Source organism: Temnothorax longispinosus, chromosome 1, assembly GCF_030848805.1.
Source record: "Temnothorax longispinosus isolate EJ_2023e chromosome 1, Tlon_JGU_v1, whole genome shotgun sequence".
Classification (NCBI taxonomy): domain Eukaryota; kingdom Metazoa; phylum Arthropoda; class Insecta; order Hymenoptera; family Formicidae; genus Temnothorax; species Temnothorax longispinosus.
The window spans coordinates 21,690,218-21,708,100 of NC_092358.1; the positions used below are offsets into that span (position 1 = coordinate 21,690,218).

The window sequence follows — 17,883 nt, forward strand, 5'->3', positions numbered from 1 at the left end:
GTAATATAATACATGTATTTTATTATATACAAAGGAATTTGTTACATAAAATTCTCATCGTCATACATGTAAGGTGTGTGATAGCGAACTTGTCAAGATATTTTTCGATTAACCCTTAACCCGATTGCCCTAGGATTTTTTCACCTAAACTTTTACGGCAAACTGATTGCTCCTTCAATGTTGCACATGTATGTTCATCTGTTGTAATAAATTAACAATTGACAGTAACAAAGTAATGCACTTGGCACAACGGCCTTTCAAAAATATAGGTATTAGATATGTAGAACAATAATAGATGTTGTATAAGAAAATATATTTCTTATATATATATATAAAATCAAATTGAATATTATATAATGAAAAATATCTGCTGAATTTTACTACATAAATAATATTTTTTATGCAACACGTGCATGGAAAGTGCCCCATTACGCACGCTACGCGTGCGTGATAGACCACTTTCCAGGCACTTGCAACATAAAATAGGGTGTGTAAGCCGTGCGTAAAGATGAAAATTCCCGGGTGCGGTTACCGCACTCGCCTACGGCACTTGTTACACAAATAACTATTATATGGGACATATATTATTTCCTCTTTCTACATAAAAAGCGAGTATATTTTTTATATGTCAATATAAAAAATATTTTTACACAAAATCAAAAATATATTTAATACAACATAAATTATTTTCTAAGGTATATTTTCGAATGGATACACTATAAGCGCCAAGTACACGCGCAGCGCAAGACCGTCGTGACTCTTTTACGCGAACGCACGAGTTGCAAGTACCCGAGATTTTGAGATCTCAATAACGAGTGAACGGATCAAGATCTAAGTAGGTTGTAGCTTGATAGACAGCTTGATTTATAAATCGAATTCATATTTAATATTTTTGTATTCTCATATGGCATTACCACTTCTAATAATTCCATAATTAGAATGTTTTTAGAGAAAGATGGTTTTGGCAAGATTATATACTAATTATACAATTATTATAAATATACATAATTTTGTGCAAACATTGAGCAGTTACAAAATTACGCACGTTATTCAAACGTTATTGCATGTACTCTTATATTCTCTTGATGAAAAATATAAGTCAAGAATGCAATAGTAATTTTTCGAGTTAAGGGTTAATACTTTTAATGCGAATTTTTTTTAGAAAATTTAATGGAAACTAATATATATATTAAGAATTAATAATTGTAACATAAATGTACAATTTTGCGAATATAAATAACTCGTAAAGCATCATCTCCTGATTAATTTGAATTGAAAATTAACACATATTACGAATTTATAATTCTGTAATTGGAGATCATCGGATTGTTGATTACTTAAATAATTATATATTCTTAGACCTTCATTATACTCAACAATCCTACATACAAATTTTTGTTTTATTTACACTAAACGTAAAGTCAATCTAGCGTTGAGCTGAAAAATTTGTTTCACAGAATATCGCACTTTTCCTGCAATATATTATATTATATTGAATGTTAAAAAACTAATAAACATTCCCGGTTAACATACAAACATTTTTCGGTTCTCACATAAATAAAGAGTTATCTATCGCGTTTTCAGCTTCTTCACTTCATTCCGTATAATTCTTAACGCAAATTTAACATACTTATGGTCCATCCTGTATACAATCTACATATGCATGTACGCGTAGCTCAGCGTGTGTGTGTGTGTGTATATGTTTTGTTCGTATAACTTTATGAACAAAACTTGGATTCTTTCGCTTCTAACAACTTCGTAAAGCTACAGATAACAACAGTAAGAGATAAATAATCGTTATAATAGATGTGTGTATACACGACATCAATAACGAAATTAACGACAAGCGCAGCGAAACGATCTGCGAGACGGTACACACATGCACATTTATATATGTATACTTATATACGTATATACACAGGCGCATATACACACAGTATGTATTTTATATATATATATACAGACACGTACATATACACATATATAAATAAAACACATACACTGTTATATATACATATAACAATAATTCCTAATTCAATGAATATTAAGTATTCGCTTAAACGAATCAGCGTGCTCTTTATATATGTACATACGAAAATCGCGAAATTTCGCATCGCGACTATATGGCCTTCAACGTATAGCTTATTGTCGAAGCTCAGTTTGCAATAACGACGTGGCTAAATTTTAAAGATTAATATGTATTTCGTTTTTCGTTCCGTTTCGTATCTCGATGACGGGTAAACTCTAGAATAAGATTGCAGATCGACAAAAATGAAAATGAAAGAAAAATCTTTTAACAAGTATTGTGTGCAACGTGTGAGCACTATGAATAATTTTTAGAGCAGAGTATCAGTGACTCGCAATAAGAATAAGTAATGTCAACTCTATTTTGAAATGGAAGAAATTAAACAGCCTGTTATTGATGACAAAAATAAAAATAAAAATTGACTCCACCTCTCTCTAATCTTTCTCTAATATTTTAAGCAATAGAATTAGCATTTTATTTCTAAAATATCGGCATGATTAGAAAAGTGAAAAAGCATAAAATAGAACAAATTTCGATATTGCACAATCGAAATTTATTTAAGCCGCTTAATGTCGAACTTGATTCAGGAGTTACTCGCCGTCAAGTCGTCTAAACATATACAATATACATGCAAAATGAAGAGAATGATCATTGCATGCTAACAATAAGTGAAAGAGACGACAAAAAAGAATAATCTCAAGCGGCAGAGAAAATGCCAAAAGGTCTAGTCTTTCTTTTTTCGTCTCAATAAATTCATAAGCAATACTACTACTACTATCTAGGCAATCACGGATACATCTCTCTCTCTCTCGATATGCCAAGGTATGTTCAGAAGGGAGATATTTTATTAATATAAATATATCTTTGTATTTGCATATGGACTAACAAATATCCAAAACTACTGAAATAACTACCTGCAACACTTTGCAATAAATTGCAGACAATAATCGTTATAACAAGCTACCCGTTTTGAAACATAGCTTTAATTGTCTTATGATGTAAGTATACCTATAGACTCACAAAACACAGCAGTCTTATGAATCTATAAGTCATTACTGTTGACCATTTATTACTAACAATACTTGACGTTATATCATTTACGCATAATTGCTCCGAAAAGTCATCATTATAATGTATTTTTAAGTCATATGTGAATCGATTTCTTGCTCATCAATTATTGCCACCAATAATCGATAGATGCACAGCTGGCAATAATTGTAAACAGTTGTTATTTTGTAGAGTGTACCTTGACGCATTGTACTTTGTGAAATTTGTTCAATTTAAAAGGACAAAAATATTTGATTTGATTGCACACTGTAAGATGAGATAATTACCTGTAAAATAAGCATATTTATTGTTAATATGTAGAATTTTTAAACCAATTCATTTATAGATTACTTAATTAACAATAAAAATTACGTTGTTTTACTTATTATCTGTTCTGCCCAACTTACGTAATCTTAATATTTTCTTTTTTATAAATAGCATCATTTTTCTTTTCAATTGTACAACAGGATAAATATTACTAGTCCAGATCTCATAAGATCTAAATTCGATGTGGAAAAAATGTCAAATAATTTTCAGAAATTAAATACATAAGGAAATGCAAAATATTTCTATATACAACCAAATAGAATATTTTCGTTCTCTTATAATGTTTGGCCAAATCTCACATTGTTCTTCGCATAGTTTTGCTAAAGAGAATGATATGCGGAGACACATTTATGACATATAACACAGTGTTTAGTACGTATATGTAGAAAGAGAGTCGCTAAATGGCAGTAGGGAATAAAACAAACTAATACACCGCTGTTTTTTCCCTCTTCAGGCACCAGAGAAGCCATACACCTCCAACACTCTGATCTCGAAGTCACCACTAGCACAGAGGGGTGGATTGTTAAAGGTCGAACACCGATCCGTCTTGCCGAATCTTATATTCTCGTCCATCCAGATCGCCTGACCGTCCCTAAAGTTAAATGGTAAATCAACAAATTACTGTATTACTGCGTTTCCCGAGTCACTACATAGCGTTACACTGTAGTTTATAATTAATGTAAATCATTCCGCACAAAATATGTTACTATTTGATCCGAAACAAAAAGATATCAAAGCTTTCTCTTTCCATATTCTTCACTTTTTGCCAGTTTTTGCGCAATTTTTAAGCAATTTATCAGCACTAATTTACATCAAAACTTACCCGCCACCGATGGTTATCATCTTCGAATCAGCAGCCATAAACAGCTCGGCTGAATGATGTACTCGTGAGTCATTGTGCGATGAATCCATGCCTATCCAAGGATACTTGGCTCGTTCAGGATACAAACTGAACAGGAATGTCTCACCGGTACCAAAGTATGCTTGTCTTTGACCCTTATCGTCCTTTAAATTACGCTCGCACCATCTAGTAGAACAGTAAGCTCCAAATACCTGAAAAGCGCCGTAAAAATGATCAAATAAAGTAAAAAAATAAAACATGTAAATTCTCGACATCTTAAATATATAAATTGTATTAAAAAACCGAATCACACACAATAGCTTTCGGATCAGCTTATCGATATTATATGAATCTATTTTCTGTTGCTGAACTGGCTGCACTAGTTCAGAGTTTATCTCTTTCCTTTCAATGTGGAGTAAAAAAGATAAACTCTGAACTAGCGCAGCCAGTTCAGCAATAGAAAACAGACTCAATATGTTATAGAAATTATTTTGTATAATTTTTTTAATGCGTGCTAATGAAAAATGTGAATAACGGAACTTTCGAAAACATGCAAAAAAACGTAGCACATTTACGTGTAAAATAATATCATAAAATATCATTTGTTAATGCATCAAAAAGATAAATATTTATTAATGATATTCACCTCATTATTACAGGTTTTTATCATCAGAAGGGTCGGTTCATGTTGCTCAACTCGGACATAGAACGTTGTCAAGGAACATCCATGTTCTTCGGTCGTGTACAACAAGATAGGCTGGTACATCGTGATCCTCATCGGTAGCCATGACCATAGGGTAAATAACTGGTAAATAAACAAATTAAACTAATTAATTAGACGTAAAAGATGATTTTTATAGTTGTACAATTGTACAAACATTAGCTTCTAATGGCTCACTAATAATTTAAGAGGAGCAACTAAATCACGATAAAACATGCGCTTTACTGATAAATTAAATTGATTATATCAAATATTTATGGAAAAATACAATAACTGATATGTTAATAAAGATTGAGATTTTTATACATTCTTGGTGACAAAAATTCACCGTTTGTTTGATGCATTTCTCCAATGAGTAATCAGTGAAAAACATAAAAAATTATCTTTATTAAATTAAAAACATTTTTTTGCGAAAATCTTATTTTTCCTTGGTCTTTCAACATTTTACTATTCTCTTTTACATTTACTGTGTTTTTCCATAATAAAGCAAAAAAATGTCGAAATTTTCTTATTGGCAATCCTTTGTTTTCTAGATCATAGTATTAACGAAAGATATAAATATATGTGTAATCTAATTGAATATAACAGATATTTCTGAAACATCAACTACATTGCAAAAATAATTTAACTCTTGCTTTTACTAAAACAATTTAATATCAGCTCGTTATTTTCTTATGCGTACATTAATTAACGTAATAGCAATGTGCTAACTCGTAATTATTCTAACATCAAGAAGTACTCTCTCATAATCATCTACATTCACATATACACATATACGTATATCTATATAAAAAAATATAGGACAAAAAATAATTAAAACATTTTCTATTTATAATATCGCAAACATTTTCTTATAAAGAAACATCAATTCTAACAACAAAATGTGTTTTTATCTCGTTTATGTGAGATATTAACAAAACACGGAGGAACAACGCTGGCGAAAATAAACATCCGTATCTTTTGCAAAAATCAGTGCAATATATCATTCGTCATGCAACAGTCAGGATAGCATCAATCGGTTAGAGATAAAAATACAAATGAATGTTATCGAGACGTCAACATGGATTTTTGCGCTAGCGATGATAAATGTATTCTTTTTCGGCTGCATGTTCTGTACTTTTTTTTCCTAATTTTCCTCTCTTTCACTCTTTCTTCCTCCAATATAAGGAAACTTTTAACGAAGACATTTAATTTCAAATATCATCTGTTTTATTTATTCACAACTGAATCCATTCCCATTTCGAACGGTACCTCAACACGTAGATTTCGAGATTTCTTAGCGCAAACCTTCTCCGATCATATATTCACCCTATCTCAAAATAACTATAAGGATTACATAATCCCTCTATAATCATACAACAAAATACTTTGATCTTTGAAACATTCTGCATGTGTAGAGGATCCGGCAGTGGAATCTGACGATATTTTCGAGCTTGTTGTAAAGGAATGACAAGATTTAAAGCAATAAATACAATAAAATAATAAAAATATTTTAACTTTATATTTAACAATTCCTAGCAGTCTTTCGTGATAATTTTTCTTTACTGTATTTAATACATTTTTATTTCATTCTTGTATTTGCTGCTACATGTTATTTATTTTTCAGTTGAAGAATATTTTGAGGTCTTATTTTAAACATCTTTATTAAGCCTCATTCACGGCAGCAAATTCAAGAATTAAATTCAAGAATCAAAGTCAATATATTTATTGAACAGAGTAATGAAAAAAATTTTTTTGAAAGAATGCTATAGAAGTTGTTAGATAGAGGTGGTCATTTATAAGATGTTAATTTGTACTCAACTAATTGTAAATAAATGTTAATGTTGAAATATTATTCTCGTATTTTATTTATTGCTTTAGATCCTGCCATTACAACGAAAATAAATCATCAGATCCTACTGCACATACCTTTAGGCGATTGCATGTACATCAACGACGACAATATACACATGCCACAGAATAAAGACCTATACGACTAATGACGGAGCTTTTGAATCTTAACTCAGTCGAATGAAAGGACGGCCGTGAGTACTTACATCAGGCATATCTAGGATCTGGGAGCATATACTTTGTATGGGATAAACGCCCATTGATAGGGCGCGTGGTCCAGGACTGTGTGCGCCCTACACACCCGGTACCATTTAATCCGTCATTCCAGTGAAGGCAGCACAACACAAGACAGCACAAACACGTCAGTTACATCGATGTACAGTGCTGGGCACTAATGGTACCAATGCGAACTTGGCATTTGCCCACTGCACAAACGTTCCAAGGAGATTGGATACTTTTTTTTTGTAACGTAAAGTTACACAAAAGAATATGGGGTATAAATACTACTACGCGTTTATACTTGATACGGATAGCCGCACAGAATTTCATATTTACCATCTTGGGACGTTTTAGAATGGTGTAAGATCCCTAATCTTTCACTAAAATCACATTATGACATCAGCATTACGACATCGGAAGAGAAAAATCACGTAAATGTTTTTCTTGCACTATACATCGAAATAAATCAGGTTTCTTTGCATGCTACAACTTGTATTCGATAGAATTTACATTTATGAAATGTGCCGAAGACTGTTCTTCCGACCCATGGATTAGCAAAGAATTAATCAATAAACTTTGATCAATTGTTACAATGACCATTTTTGCGCGGTTGATACGAATTTTTAATGCATTAAATTTGAATGCAGGATCTTTTGACAATGCTAAGAAACTTGTGATTGTCTAAGAGAGCAGAATATTATATCTCAAAGTCTGCAATGAAAGTTCCTACGTTCAAATACTTTTCCCTCTGTAACCTGCTCGTTTATATCTTCCTCTTCTAATCACTTTATTTCATTACCTGGTGACGATATTAGCGAATAACGAATACAGATTCCCAATATATATTCGTTATAATAAAAATTATTCGCGAATATGATATAAATATTAAATATATTATACATATATATATAATTATATATAAAATAGTTGTAAAAGTTGTAATTTTTCATTATTCGATTTAACATTTGTAATAAGTTCGAATACTGAAATATTTATAAAAAAATGAAATCAAATTTGTATTTATAAAGATATTCAATGTAATAGATGTTCAATGTAAAGATATTCAGTGTATTATTTTAAATTTCTTACTTCATATAATTCAATATAAAGCCTACCTTATATTAAAATCTTATATTAAGGTTATTAAGTATCTGGTTACTATATTATGTACAACAATAAAAATAAACTGCAATATATTTCAAATGTTTAACCGTTTAATATCCGCACATAGTTATTACATCGTAACCATATTGCTTCAAATATTCCGAAATGTTACAGGCCTCTTTAAGATGTTAGCAGATAAAATAGACGGCAATATTGATTTCCAATGTGAAGAGATGCCCTCGATTATATTAGGACAGAGGCAGAATGACCGGATTATTTTTTTACCATGTAGTAAGTTTAAGACAATTTTCTAAAAATATAAAAAGATAAGATAGAGATATATAATTTGAAAAAAATTATAATTTGTTTCACAATTTTTTATATTATGTATCTTGAAAATTAAGCTTTATATTCTTAATAATGTCCTCAAGCTTTATGTTGAATCCTAATGAAAGTAAAAGCCTTTTAATAACTGAAAAATGTGATTTTGATATCTGTTTTTTGTTGTTGTGTACTGGTGGAATTACAAATTCTTGTAGCATATATTTGAAAATACAGAAAAACATATAGAACGCAACTTATTGTTAGATGTTTTCGAACAACAAATATGATGAATGTGAATAAAGTTATATCTAAGGAAAGCAACTTCTAAAAGTTGGTATACCTAAATCAATACCTACTATAGAGTCACATTCCAGAAAACGGGGTTATGAGTTTATAACAGATAACACTGAAAGGAATGAGATTAATACTAAACGTTCGCCAAGCGAAGCTTGATGCAAATCATTTAATAGTTTCATAACTGAAGATTCCATTTTTTTATATACTTATAACTTGTATTATACTTTCACTTAGTTTCCAATTTTCTCAATTATAATGTATTAAAAATACAATAAATCCGTGACTTTGTCAAGAGACTACCATACCTAAATTGCAAACTAAAGCTTCGAAGGAATTAATTCGTTTTCCTTTTTTAAGATTTCTGATCCCGTACAGCCATATTGAATTATGTTAGAAATGAAAAAAATTTATAATTTTTTCTTGTATATCGAAACATATTAACCTTTTTCACACACCTCTAGTCATGTTTGATAGAATAGATTTATAAAATGAGCCAAAGAATAGACAAGTTTAATCTATTATTATAAAATACATTCTTGCTGAAACTGTATGGACGCGTATAAATGTTTGACACTCTCTCTCATTTATTAATACAATTAAACATAGTTTCTCTGGTATATTTTAATAATTTATACTATCGAACACGGAATGGTGGCATGCGAAGAAATTGATTTATCTCGATGTATAGCACAAGAAAAATATTTATACGGTTTTTATTTCTGACTCATAATCTAACACGGCTGCAAAAAAAGACTACGAGAGTCTTAAGGTCCTGTTAAGAGAAGGAAGAAGAAAGAATAACGCGACGGACAAATAAGAGTTACGTCTAAAAAATTCCAATCAATTCATTCAATCTTTTGATTATAAAAGTTCCAGGATTACTTTTTTTTTTTAACGCTGATCTTGTGAGCTGTTATAGATTATTCATGATTGCAACCCGCACTGATACACGCGGAGCCACACTGAAAAAGCCAGCGAGAATTTCACATTATGCGTTGCAGTAAACATTGCTGACGAGAGTATTGGTTACTGCCGCGTTGAATAGTGGAAGATGTATTAAAGGAGTCATTGCGGATGGATAAATAACAGCAACAAAGCTGGGCACGACAAATGTATGGCGATGAGTGAGTGCGTGTAGAGTATGAATGTAATATAAATGATATCTGAGTATAAAGGGGAGGAAGTAAAGGTGGGCAGAGCACATGAAACTGACAACACATTTCCCAAAAAGATAATTATACGATACCCTGTCTTTGTACGTGTCTTCACATTCTTTCTGAAAACAAATGGAATCATTGAGAGATTCAAAGGTTTACCGAACCCTATAACTACTTTAACACGCTGGGCTGTACAAAGCGGAGATTGAAACCAAGTATACAAGATATTCAGTAAATTGCAATATAACCAACTTGAGAGAGCAATTTCTCGTAAAAAAAAAAGAAATGGTTAAAAGAACATGTAAATAAATCTTTCAGATTTATCAAGAGAGATCGCTTTGAATATAAAAATACATTTATTTGACTTTGCATACATTGATACTTATATACGTGTTAAACATGGGAATCTTTTGTAACAATTAACAAATAAAATAACAATTAAAGAGAGCTATCGAATTTTCAATGCCAGAACCATATCATTATATTCGCGGTTGCTGATTTCATCATTTCGAGAAATCAGCATTATTAAATAGATATATCTTTCTCTCACATTCAACCTATTTCTTTTTTTTAACATGTAACTAAAATAAAAAATATAATGTAATTATCGAATATCGTTTAATCGGTTTTTTCCACGAAAAATTGTCTTCTTCCTGGTTGTATCACGATTTACTGAGCATTCTGAAATTTCATCGAGTTAAAATTTGGATATCGTAGGCATGCAATAATGATCCTTACGTTTATCCGTGAGTTAACGAAACGCGATAATCGGCATAAGGTCTTTTCTCGCATACCTGTAACATCGAAAATCGAACTCAACGAAATTATATCGGTTTCAATTCTCATTACAAACAGAAATCATACAAGAGATATCCCCCAGCATAAGCATCCTCTTTCATTCCATAAGTTACAGAAGTTAGGCATACAACAAGTAAATTATATTTAATTATTTAATAGTTTAAATTGTTTCCTTTGTTTTAGGAAATAAAAGGAGATAGTTACGTATGCTGAAACAACAAAATGTTGCATATCAGTAAAACTATAAATACTTCATATTTGTACCTGTAAAAATTTTGTCAATTAAAATTACGATTATGTATACAGATGTACTCATAAAAGAACTCTGTTTCTGACAGAATTTTTCTGCAGAAAACGATTTACGTTTAATACGTTTGATTTAAATTTATTATTTAATTTCAATATATTTTCCATTAAAAATTGTGAGATAATTATATTAATCACCCTGCCTATAATTCATCAAACTATAATTTTATTTTTTAATTTATAAATATTTGTCAAGTGTTGTAATCGTTAAACTATAAGATGTTCAAAATTCTTAAGTTTTATTGTGATCGATAGCTGCATTAATAATCAGCAAATTTTTATTGAAACATTCAAACAAATGCGGAATTGAGTTAAGAAAAAGGAAGAAATAGATGAACAACATACTTCTCGTATTGTGAGTGTGTGTGACATCATTTGAATGTTGACTTGGGACTGGCTGGTGGGTAGATTGTCAGTCGAGCGTGACCTAGCCAAGGATCGGGACCCTGTTAGGACGCTCTTGCTTTTAAGAGACATTTCCGTACGCAGAAATACTCGTGATATGTATGCTGAGCTGAGTCCGCGTATCCCAAAAGCGGTGCGCAGAAATTTAGCGGGTGTCACCTGAAAATTGATGAATTATCATTTTTAGCAGCATTCCTTAGAATTAAAGCCTTGTAAGATTATAAAATATTAAGCAAAACATATATAATAATTCAGCTTAAAATTTATTATAAGTGTACTTCTGAACAACATATTACATATATATTTAGAAATTTAGATATGTACATTTAAATGATTTTTATTACATATTTAAAATACTTTTTTATTCAAAATACAAACGTAATGTTTATCTTTCTTTTGCTAATTAATATATATTAACTTTCTTGCGTCTCTCAAAATTTATTATTTGTCATATAATAGATTATATCGTTTAAGTCAAAATCCTTTTTATTTTTATAATAGCCTACAATTATTCCGCTACACACAATCTATTTTAGATTTTGTTACTCACTGGCATTTGTCTGCAGAACTTTGATAGAGCAGCATCTATTCCATTCTTTGAAATCTCATTCATCCATTCGGAATTCTGCGGCGAAGAGTGCTTATAAAATAATAAAACTATAGCCATAGCAACCCGATAAAAAACCTGAAAGCAAAAAAATTAATGATAATTCAATAAATCATTAAAGTAATACTCTATATAACAAATCGTGCATATGTCCAAAAAGAACAATTTTATGCACGATATAGTTAATGCTTAAAAATGCTCGCAAAACAACTTCCCGCTGGCAATGAGTCAAACATCAAATTTAACATTTGTCCTATTCCTAGAATATAAGTGCATTGCACAGTACACATAACGTGCGGTTGATCTTTATCTGTTGGTTGGGTAAACGCCAATTTTTCTCGCACTCTCATATGTACGGTAGATGGACGCTTTCACGTGCCGCCGACTGATTCCTTGAATGCATAGCAAGAACTAAAGTTCGAAATTTTCCGGTTGGCGGACGGTTTTCAGGTAATTTCACAGTTCAAATTTCATTCTCGGAATTGAAATTGTTTGGATCTTTATATAAGCATTTAGGGCACATAAATTAGGTATTTATATTCGAGCAGTTCGAACAATTGTCTATCGTAAAAAAAAAAAATACATTTCTTAAATTCGTAATTTAATGTATACTGTAACGAAATATATGGCATACCGGTTCTATCTCTTTATATCTTTGATCGTTTTTGTTTGCAATAAATATTATTTTCATTTGACCTTTTGATATCAAAACTACTTAAAACTTTTAAATACTGTATATCGCTCAAACGATTTGAATCAATTATATTAAAACTATACGAGTCGCTTAATATGAGATTCGATTTTTTAATTATAAGTAGACATCGTACATCTCGCAAAGTTGAATACAACCTCTTATAAAAGCTACTATAAAATCAGCGATCATATTTAAAACATATAAACTTACCTTAATGCCTTCATGAAGAAAACAGTCCATAACCCTGACTAGATGTTGAAATGGAAGAAGTTGAAGAATCCACCAGATCCAATCCATGTAGATTCTTTCTGCTCTTGAGCCGGAGCAATGCCTCGCTAAATGTACAGCAGCTGATTTCTTAAAATCGTGAAATTGGAAAAACATATATTACATATACATATGTCGCTAGTCTACTGCTTGTAAGTTTTTGCAAAATAATTTTATATCTTAAAGTTTAAATCTCTTTTATACCATTTCAGTGAATGTTTATCAATCTAGAATAATATCAATTGAACGAAAGATAGATACATAGATAAAAAAGTTTATTCTATCATGAGATAAGACATTGAGGAAGTGAAAAAATATCTTGCGTAATATTATGAGCCGTTTTCTTCGAAAATATTAAAGATAGCAACAAGATTTTTTAGGTTTATTCTAGGATCATCATGATTATTTTTATATGACAGAGTACCATGTCCGAATAATAAACTTTTAAACAAATAATATTCACTTTTATCCTTTTATTTTATATTTAAAATTTAAATGAATTTAAAACAATTAAAAAAAAAGGAAAAGTAAATTACTCAATTGGGAACAAATATAATTATCTAAGGTCTAAATTTTAGGAACTTGTTGCTACTTACGACGTGTTTCTTAGTTATTTGTTCTACCGTTTTCCACGTAACTTCATAAAGGAGTTTGGTTTGCGTGATGAACATTTTCTCTTTGGCAGCTACCAAAGTAGCCATACAGTGGTAACATTCCTCCTCTGAAAAATAACATTCCCAAAATAACATAAGTAGCGGTTCATTGGAAGTAAACAAGATCCTTACCATAAATTGGCTTATTTTAAGACTTTAACACAGTGAATTAAAAGATATACAAAACTGTAATTCGCAAATCTAATTGGCGAATAATTGTCAAGTAGAAATAGAAATATTATAAGTTATAAACACTATTCACAAACTGTTCATAATCAATATTAATAACTAATAATATTTCTACCTATTATTGGAATAAATAAAACATATAGGATAACATTTTTCCGTCCAAGATTTATTTTTCAAACAAATAAAGATTGAAAAATTAAATTGAATGTAAGCCTTAGTAAATTTGTACTATTTTTGCAACCGTTAACTGTTAAAACGAATTGTGTAGATTTTACGTAAATTGTCTTATCAAGTACATTTTCTTTGAAGTGCGATCATGGCTAATTTGGAGTCGATACTTTGACCATAAAATCGAAATATTTTACTTAACCCGGGAATGGTCACCTTGGGTAATTTTTACACCTCAGTGTAGAAAAAATAAAGCTCATATCATAGTAATTTTAAACGTTTTTTTAACTTTTTTGGTTTCTCCTTACTTTTTTCAGAAAATATTGAATAAATCTATGTATATACTGTCCTCAAATACTAACAAATTATAGGACAATGACTTTTAATTGGGGGTGTAAAACTCATCGTAGGTGATCGTTTATGGAAAAAAAAAAAGACGTGACCGTCTCCGAGTTAAGTAAAGCAAAAAATAATTCTTGTAATGTATCGAATTATTATTAAGTTATAATTAAATTTAATTAATATTAATTAAATTAGTATTATAATTTACCTGGCACAAAATGCAAGAGAAGTGCAGTTAACGGATAAAGGGATGGGCTGTATGTGATGTCAGGACAGGCATATCCCAGTACAGATACAATTCTGTCCGCCACGTTTCTGCCTTTTCTCGTCAAATTGTAAGACAAGCAATGCGTACTATCGACGAATGGCGGAAGCATGATTGATTTTTCAGGTAATTCTGTAAACAAAATAATTCAAACCTTACATGGATGTAATGAAGATAACTTTCTTATTGAATTGTACCGAGAGAAACAAAGTTATCACTTGGGTCTTTATCTTTCTTCGATCGCGTCTTCAATGATTACAAATTCGAATTCAGGGCTGTTTTTATAGTTGAGAGCGTTATAAATGTGCAATGAAATAAGCTTACAATTAGTCTCACAATTGCGCCGCTCTCAGATTCCGTTCTATGATCCTTTTCTGTTCGGTATAAATGCGCTGACAAAAGTCCAGCGAAAATATAGAGGTTAAAGATTCGTGGGGCGTTAAAATGTATTTACTAACCAGTCGTTCCAAAGACCTGGTTCACCATGTCCCAGTAGAATCCGTCGAGCATGTTCTTGCCGTGCGCGTGCTGATCGCAGAGCGCCGGCCAGAGCTGCGCCCTGATGCCGTTGTTAAGTGGCCAGGCGTTCTCCCGTATGATCAGCTTCGCCTCCCGCTTTCTGCCGGCCTGCAGCAACGTGTTCACCTCAGCGAAAGTCTTTAGCGCCTGCTTCTTGCTGGTGGGCGACTCCGGCTGGATGACAATGTTGCTGGTGTCGACATGCGGTGGGAACGCGTCGTCGATGTCGGTGACGTTCGTCGCCTCCTCCTCGACCACCGACAGCGTGTTCGGCGAATTGTCCATCGGGGAGGCAGTCACTAACATCGCTTAACAACTACGGCACGAGATTCTTCATGACGGCCGCCCCGGCGATTTTTCACGCACCTGCCGCTGTCTACGTCATGTCTTGGGACGTTTCAATTTTCATCTGAAAGAACGAAGAGGATTGTACCGTATAAGTGGACGAGTTCGAAGACTTTTGGAGTACATAGATAAACAGATATAGGATTTTAGAGTATTATTAGCCAATTTACCTTACAATTAGCGAGATAAGATAAAGGCAATTTGATAATATCTCATTATAGAGAGACAAAAATACTTTTACTTATTTACTTGCATGTAGTAACATGCAATATTCTATGCTTTTTTATTTATTATTTCTACTTTTGTTGTTTTTCTACTACTCCAAATTTGTCATTTAAATTTTATATTCATGTAGATAATACGTGCGTAGGATATAAAAATGTCATTATTTTTTCGTATAATCAATTTAAAACAAGCCTGACTGAAAAAAGAAAATATTAAATTATCAGAGACAAAAAACATCCCATTTCTTTGCATTTATATGCAGGAGTAAAATTATACTTCAAACATTATCAAATTACTTTATTTTAGCCTATATTGCAAGCAGTAATAAACAATTAAATTTTCTCATGTTCCCTTCTCATAATAAACTGCCCTAATTATTATCCCGACTTTGCTTTTATTTCATCTAAAATTCATGTTTGCAGACTGCGGTATAGATACGTCCCTCGGGGCAACTTTGATTATCTTAAATTAGCGACTAACTTGTCGAATAATGCCTGTGTCATTTGGTTCACGCGGGCAGAATTATTAATTTTTTTGTTATTTAGCACACGAAGAGAAATATTAGATTAGGGGCGGCGAATTATACAGTTGGAAATTTTATTGTGAGCAATTAATTCCATGCTCACCGATTGATTTAATCGCTGCAGATTAAATTAACCGGAACATAATCGAAGTCATTCTCAGGTATCAAAAAGATACCGGACACAATTTTATTTCAGAATGGATTCAACTGGCAAATGTTTACGGTTCAACTCTTTCCTCCCTAGACTCCGCGACACGATTAAACATACAGCCGAGTAACGCACGTGATTGCGCCGTCGCCGTCGCTCGAATCTCGTAAACTCGCGCGAGCTCCAAGATAATGTTTTAGCGCTTACTGTGCACATCTGTCTCGCTATCGCGTTGCAATAACACCCTTCCCTCTTGGAGCGTCATCATCGCTCGTTCGTTCGGGTAACCCGTCGCGCGACCGAAATCAATTGTAAGGTAAACAAGCGCGAACGTGCATATACGGCACAACCACGTGCTCCCTCCTTTTTTCTCTTTACCGCACGAGTGATTCGGACCCTCGCATGCCACAAGTGGCACACACGGGGTCATGAGTGCCTTGACACACGAATCTGCACGTATATCGAGACATGTTTGGGACATATGCTTCGCGTTGATTTCATATAACGTAATAAAATATATATAATAATAATATCAATCATATGTAATATTACATCTTATGAAAATAATTATTAAATTTATGCGAGAATTGAACCGTGTTAATAATGTTGGTGTTGTGACGTTAAACAGGATCAATTTACGTTTATTTCGATAGCGATCTAAGTTACTTGCTCTCTGGTAAACTTGTATAAATTCAATTATTTCTATTATTTGCGAGGATCAGACCAAGAAAATATATAAAGATGTGATGAATTTGTTACCGTATATCCCGCCAATTTTTTATGAGTATTTTAAAGTTCTCAAAATACCAGAGATTGAAAATCCTATTATCGAAGAAGAAAAGATTAGAATGTTGACGAAAATCAAGTACACATATTGTAATCATAAAATGCAAATGGATGTTGGTTTTTCACTATTCTTTAAATAAAATTCAATATTTTTTGGATCACAAGTCATTTTTAAGATTTATCGTTAATCTTGAAAATGTTTATTTTCAAGCTCAGAAACTATATTTATTTCTTTACAAACTTACTCATAAAATTTTACAATCACAGAAAGATTTACACTGTCAAGAGGAGTGTTTTTTTTTATGTAATGACACAATTTTCTTTTTTAATACACACAAACGTAAAAGTTGAGATATCTCAAAACGAAAAGTATATGATTTAAGCTACTTTCATAATCATCGGCCTCGATGTAACTGTTCGTTAAAAAAATTGACAACATTTATATTTTTGTTCAATTAATTTAATGTGCAGGCGTACGGTATGTGCATGAGACTCAATTTGTAGATCTTCTATTTAACTCCGTACATGACAAACACGTACATACAGCTGTCGAACCGTCGGAGAGTAATTCTGAGTCACGATGCAGGAATATTTATAGCGATTTTGGTGCTACCTGCACTACTCCGCATTACACGCTAAATGTAGAGTTGTGTAGAAGTAGAACATAAACATCCTAACCGACGAAAATTTACAAAGGACGTCTTTGACCAAACTCAATCGGCGATTAATTCAACCGGCAGAATTGATCAA

General features: G+C 31.8%; 1 protein-coding gene across 8 annotated transcripts in view; it reads right to left on the reverse strand.

The window, feature by feature from the left end:
- Nucleotides 1-4: 4 nt before the first annotated feature.
- The window catches only part of Sky (GTPase-activating protein skywalker), a 27,701-nt gene continuing 9,822 nt past the window's right edge, over nucleotides 5-17,883 (reverse strand). For 5 of the 8 annotated variants that reach the window (XM_071785464.1, XM_071785454.1, XM_071785446.1 and 2 more), the window contains 11 exons: nucleotides 15,046-15,515; nucleotides 14,531-14,719; nucleotides 13,567-13,691; nucleotides 12,914-13,060; nucleotides 11,953-12,087; nucleotides 11,343-11,561; nucleotides 9,983-10,012; nucleotides 6,999-7,085; nucleotides 4,888-5,046; nucleotides 4,224-4,453; nucleotides 5-3,992 (listed from right to left, as the gene is read on the reverse strand). In XM_071785464.1, the coding sequence (XP_071641565.1) occupies nucleotides 3,851-3,992; nucleotides 4,224-4,453; nucleotides 4,888-5,046; nucleotides 6,999-7,085; nucleotides 9,983-10,012; nucleotides 11,343-11,561; nucleotides 11,953-12,087; nucleotides 12,914-13,060; nucleotides 13,567-13,691; nucleotides 14,531-14,719; nucleotides 15,046-15,412 (1,830 nt within the window). In that variant the 5' untranslated portion in view covers nucleotides 15,413-15,515 and the 3' untranslated portion in view covers nucleotides 5-3,850. The remainder of the gene's footprint in view (nucleotides 3,993-4,223; nucleotides 4,454-4,887; nucleotides 5,047-6,998; nucleotides 7,086-9,982; nucleotides 10,013-11,342; nucleotides 11,562-11,952; nucleotides 12,088-12,913; nucleotides 13,061-13,566; nucleotides 13,692-14,530; nucleotides 14,720-15,045; nucleotides 15,516-17,883) is intronic. The other 3 variants (XM_071785473.1, XM_071785482.1, XM_071785490.1) reach the window with 3 other exon arrangements.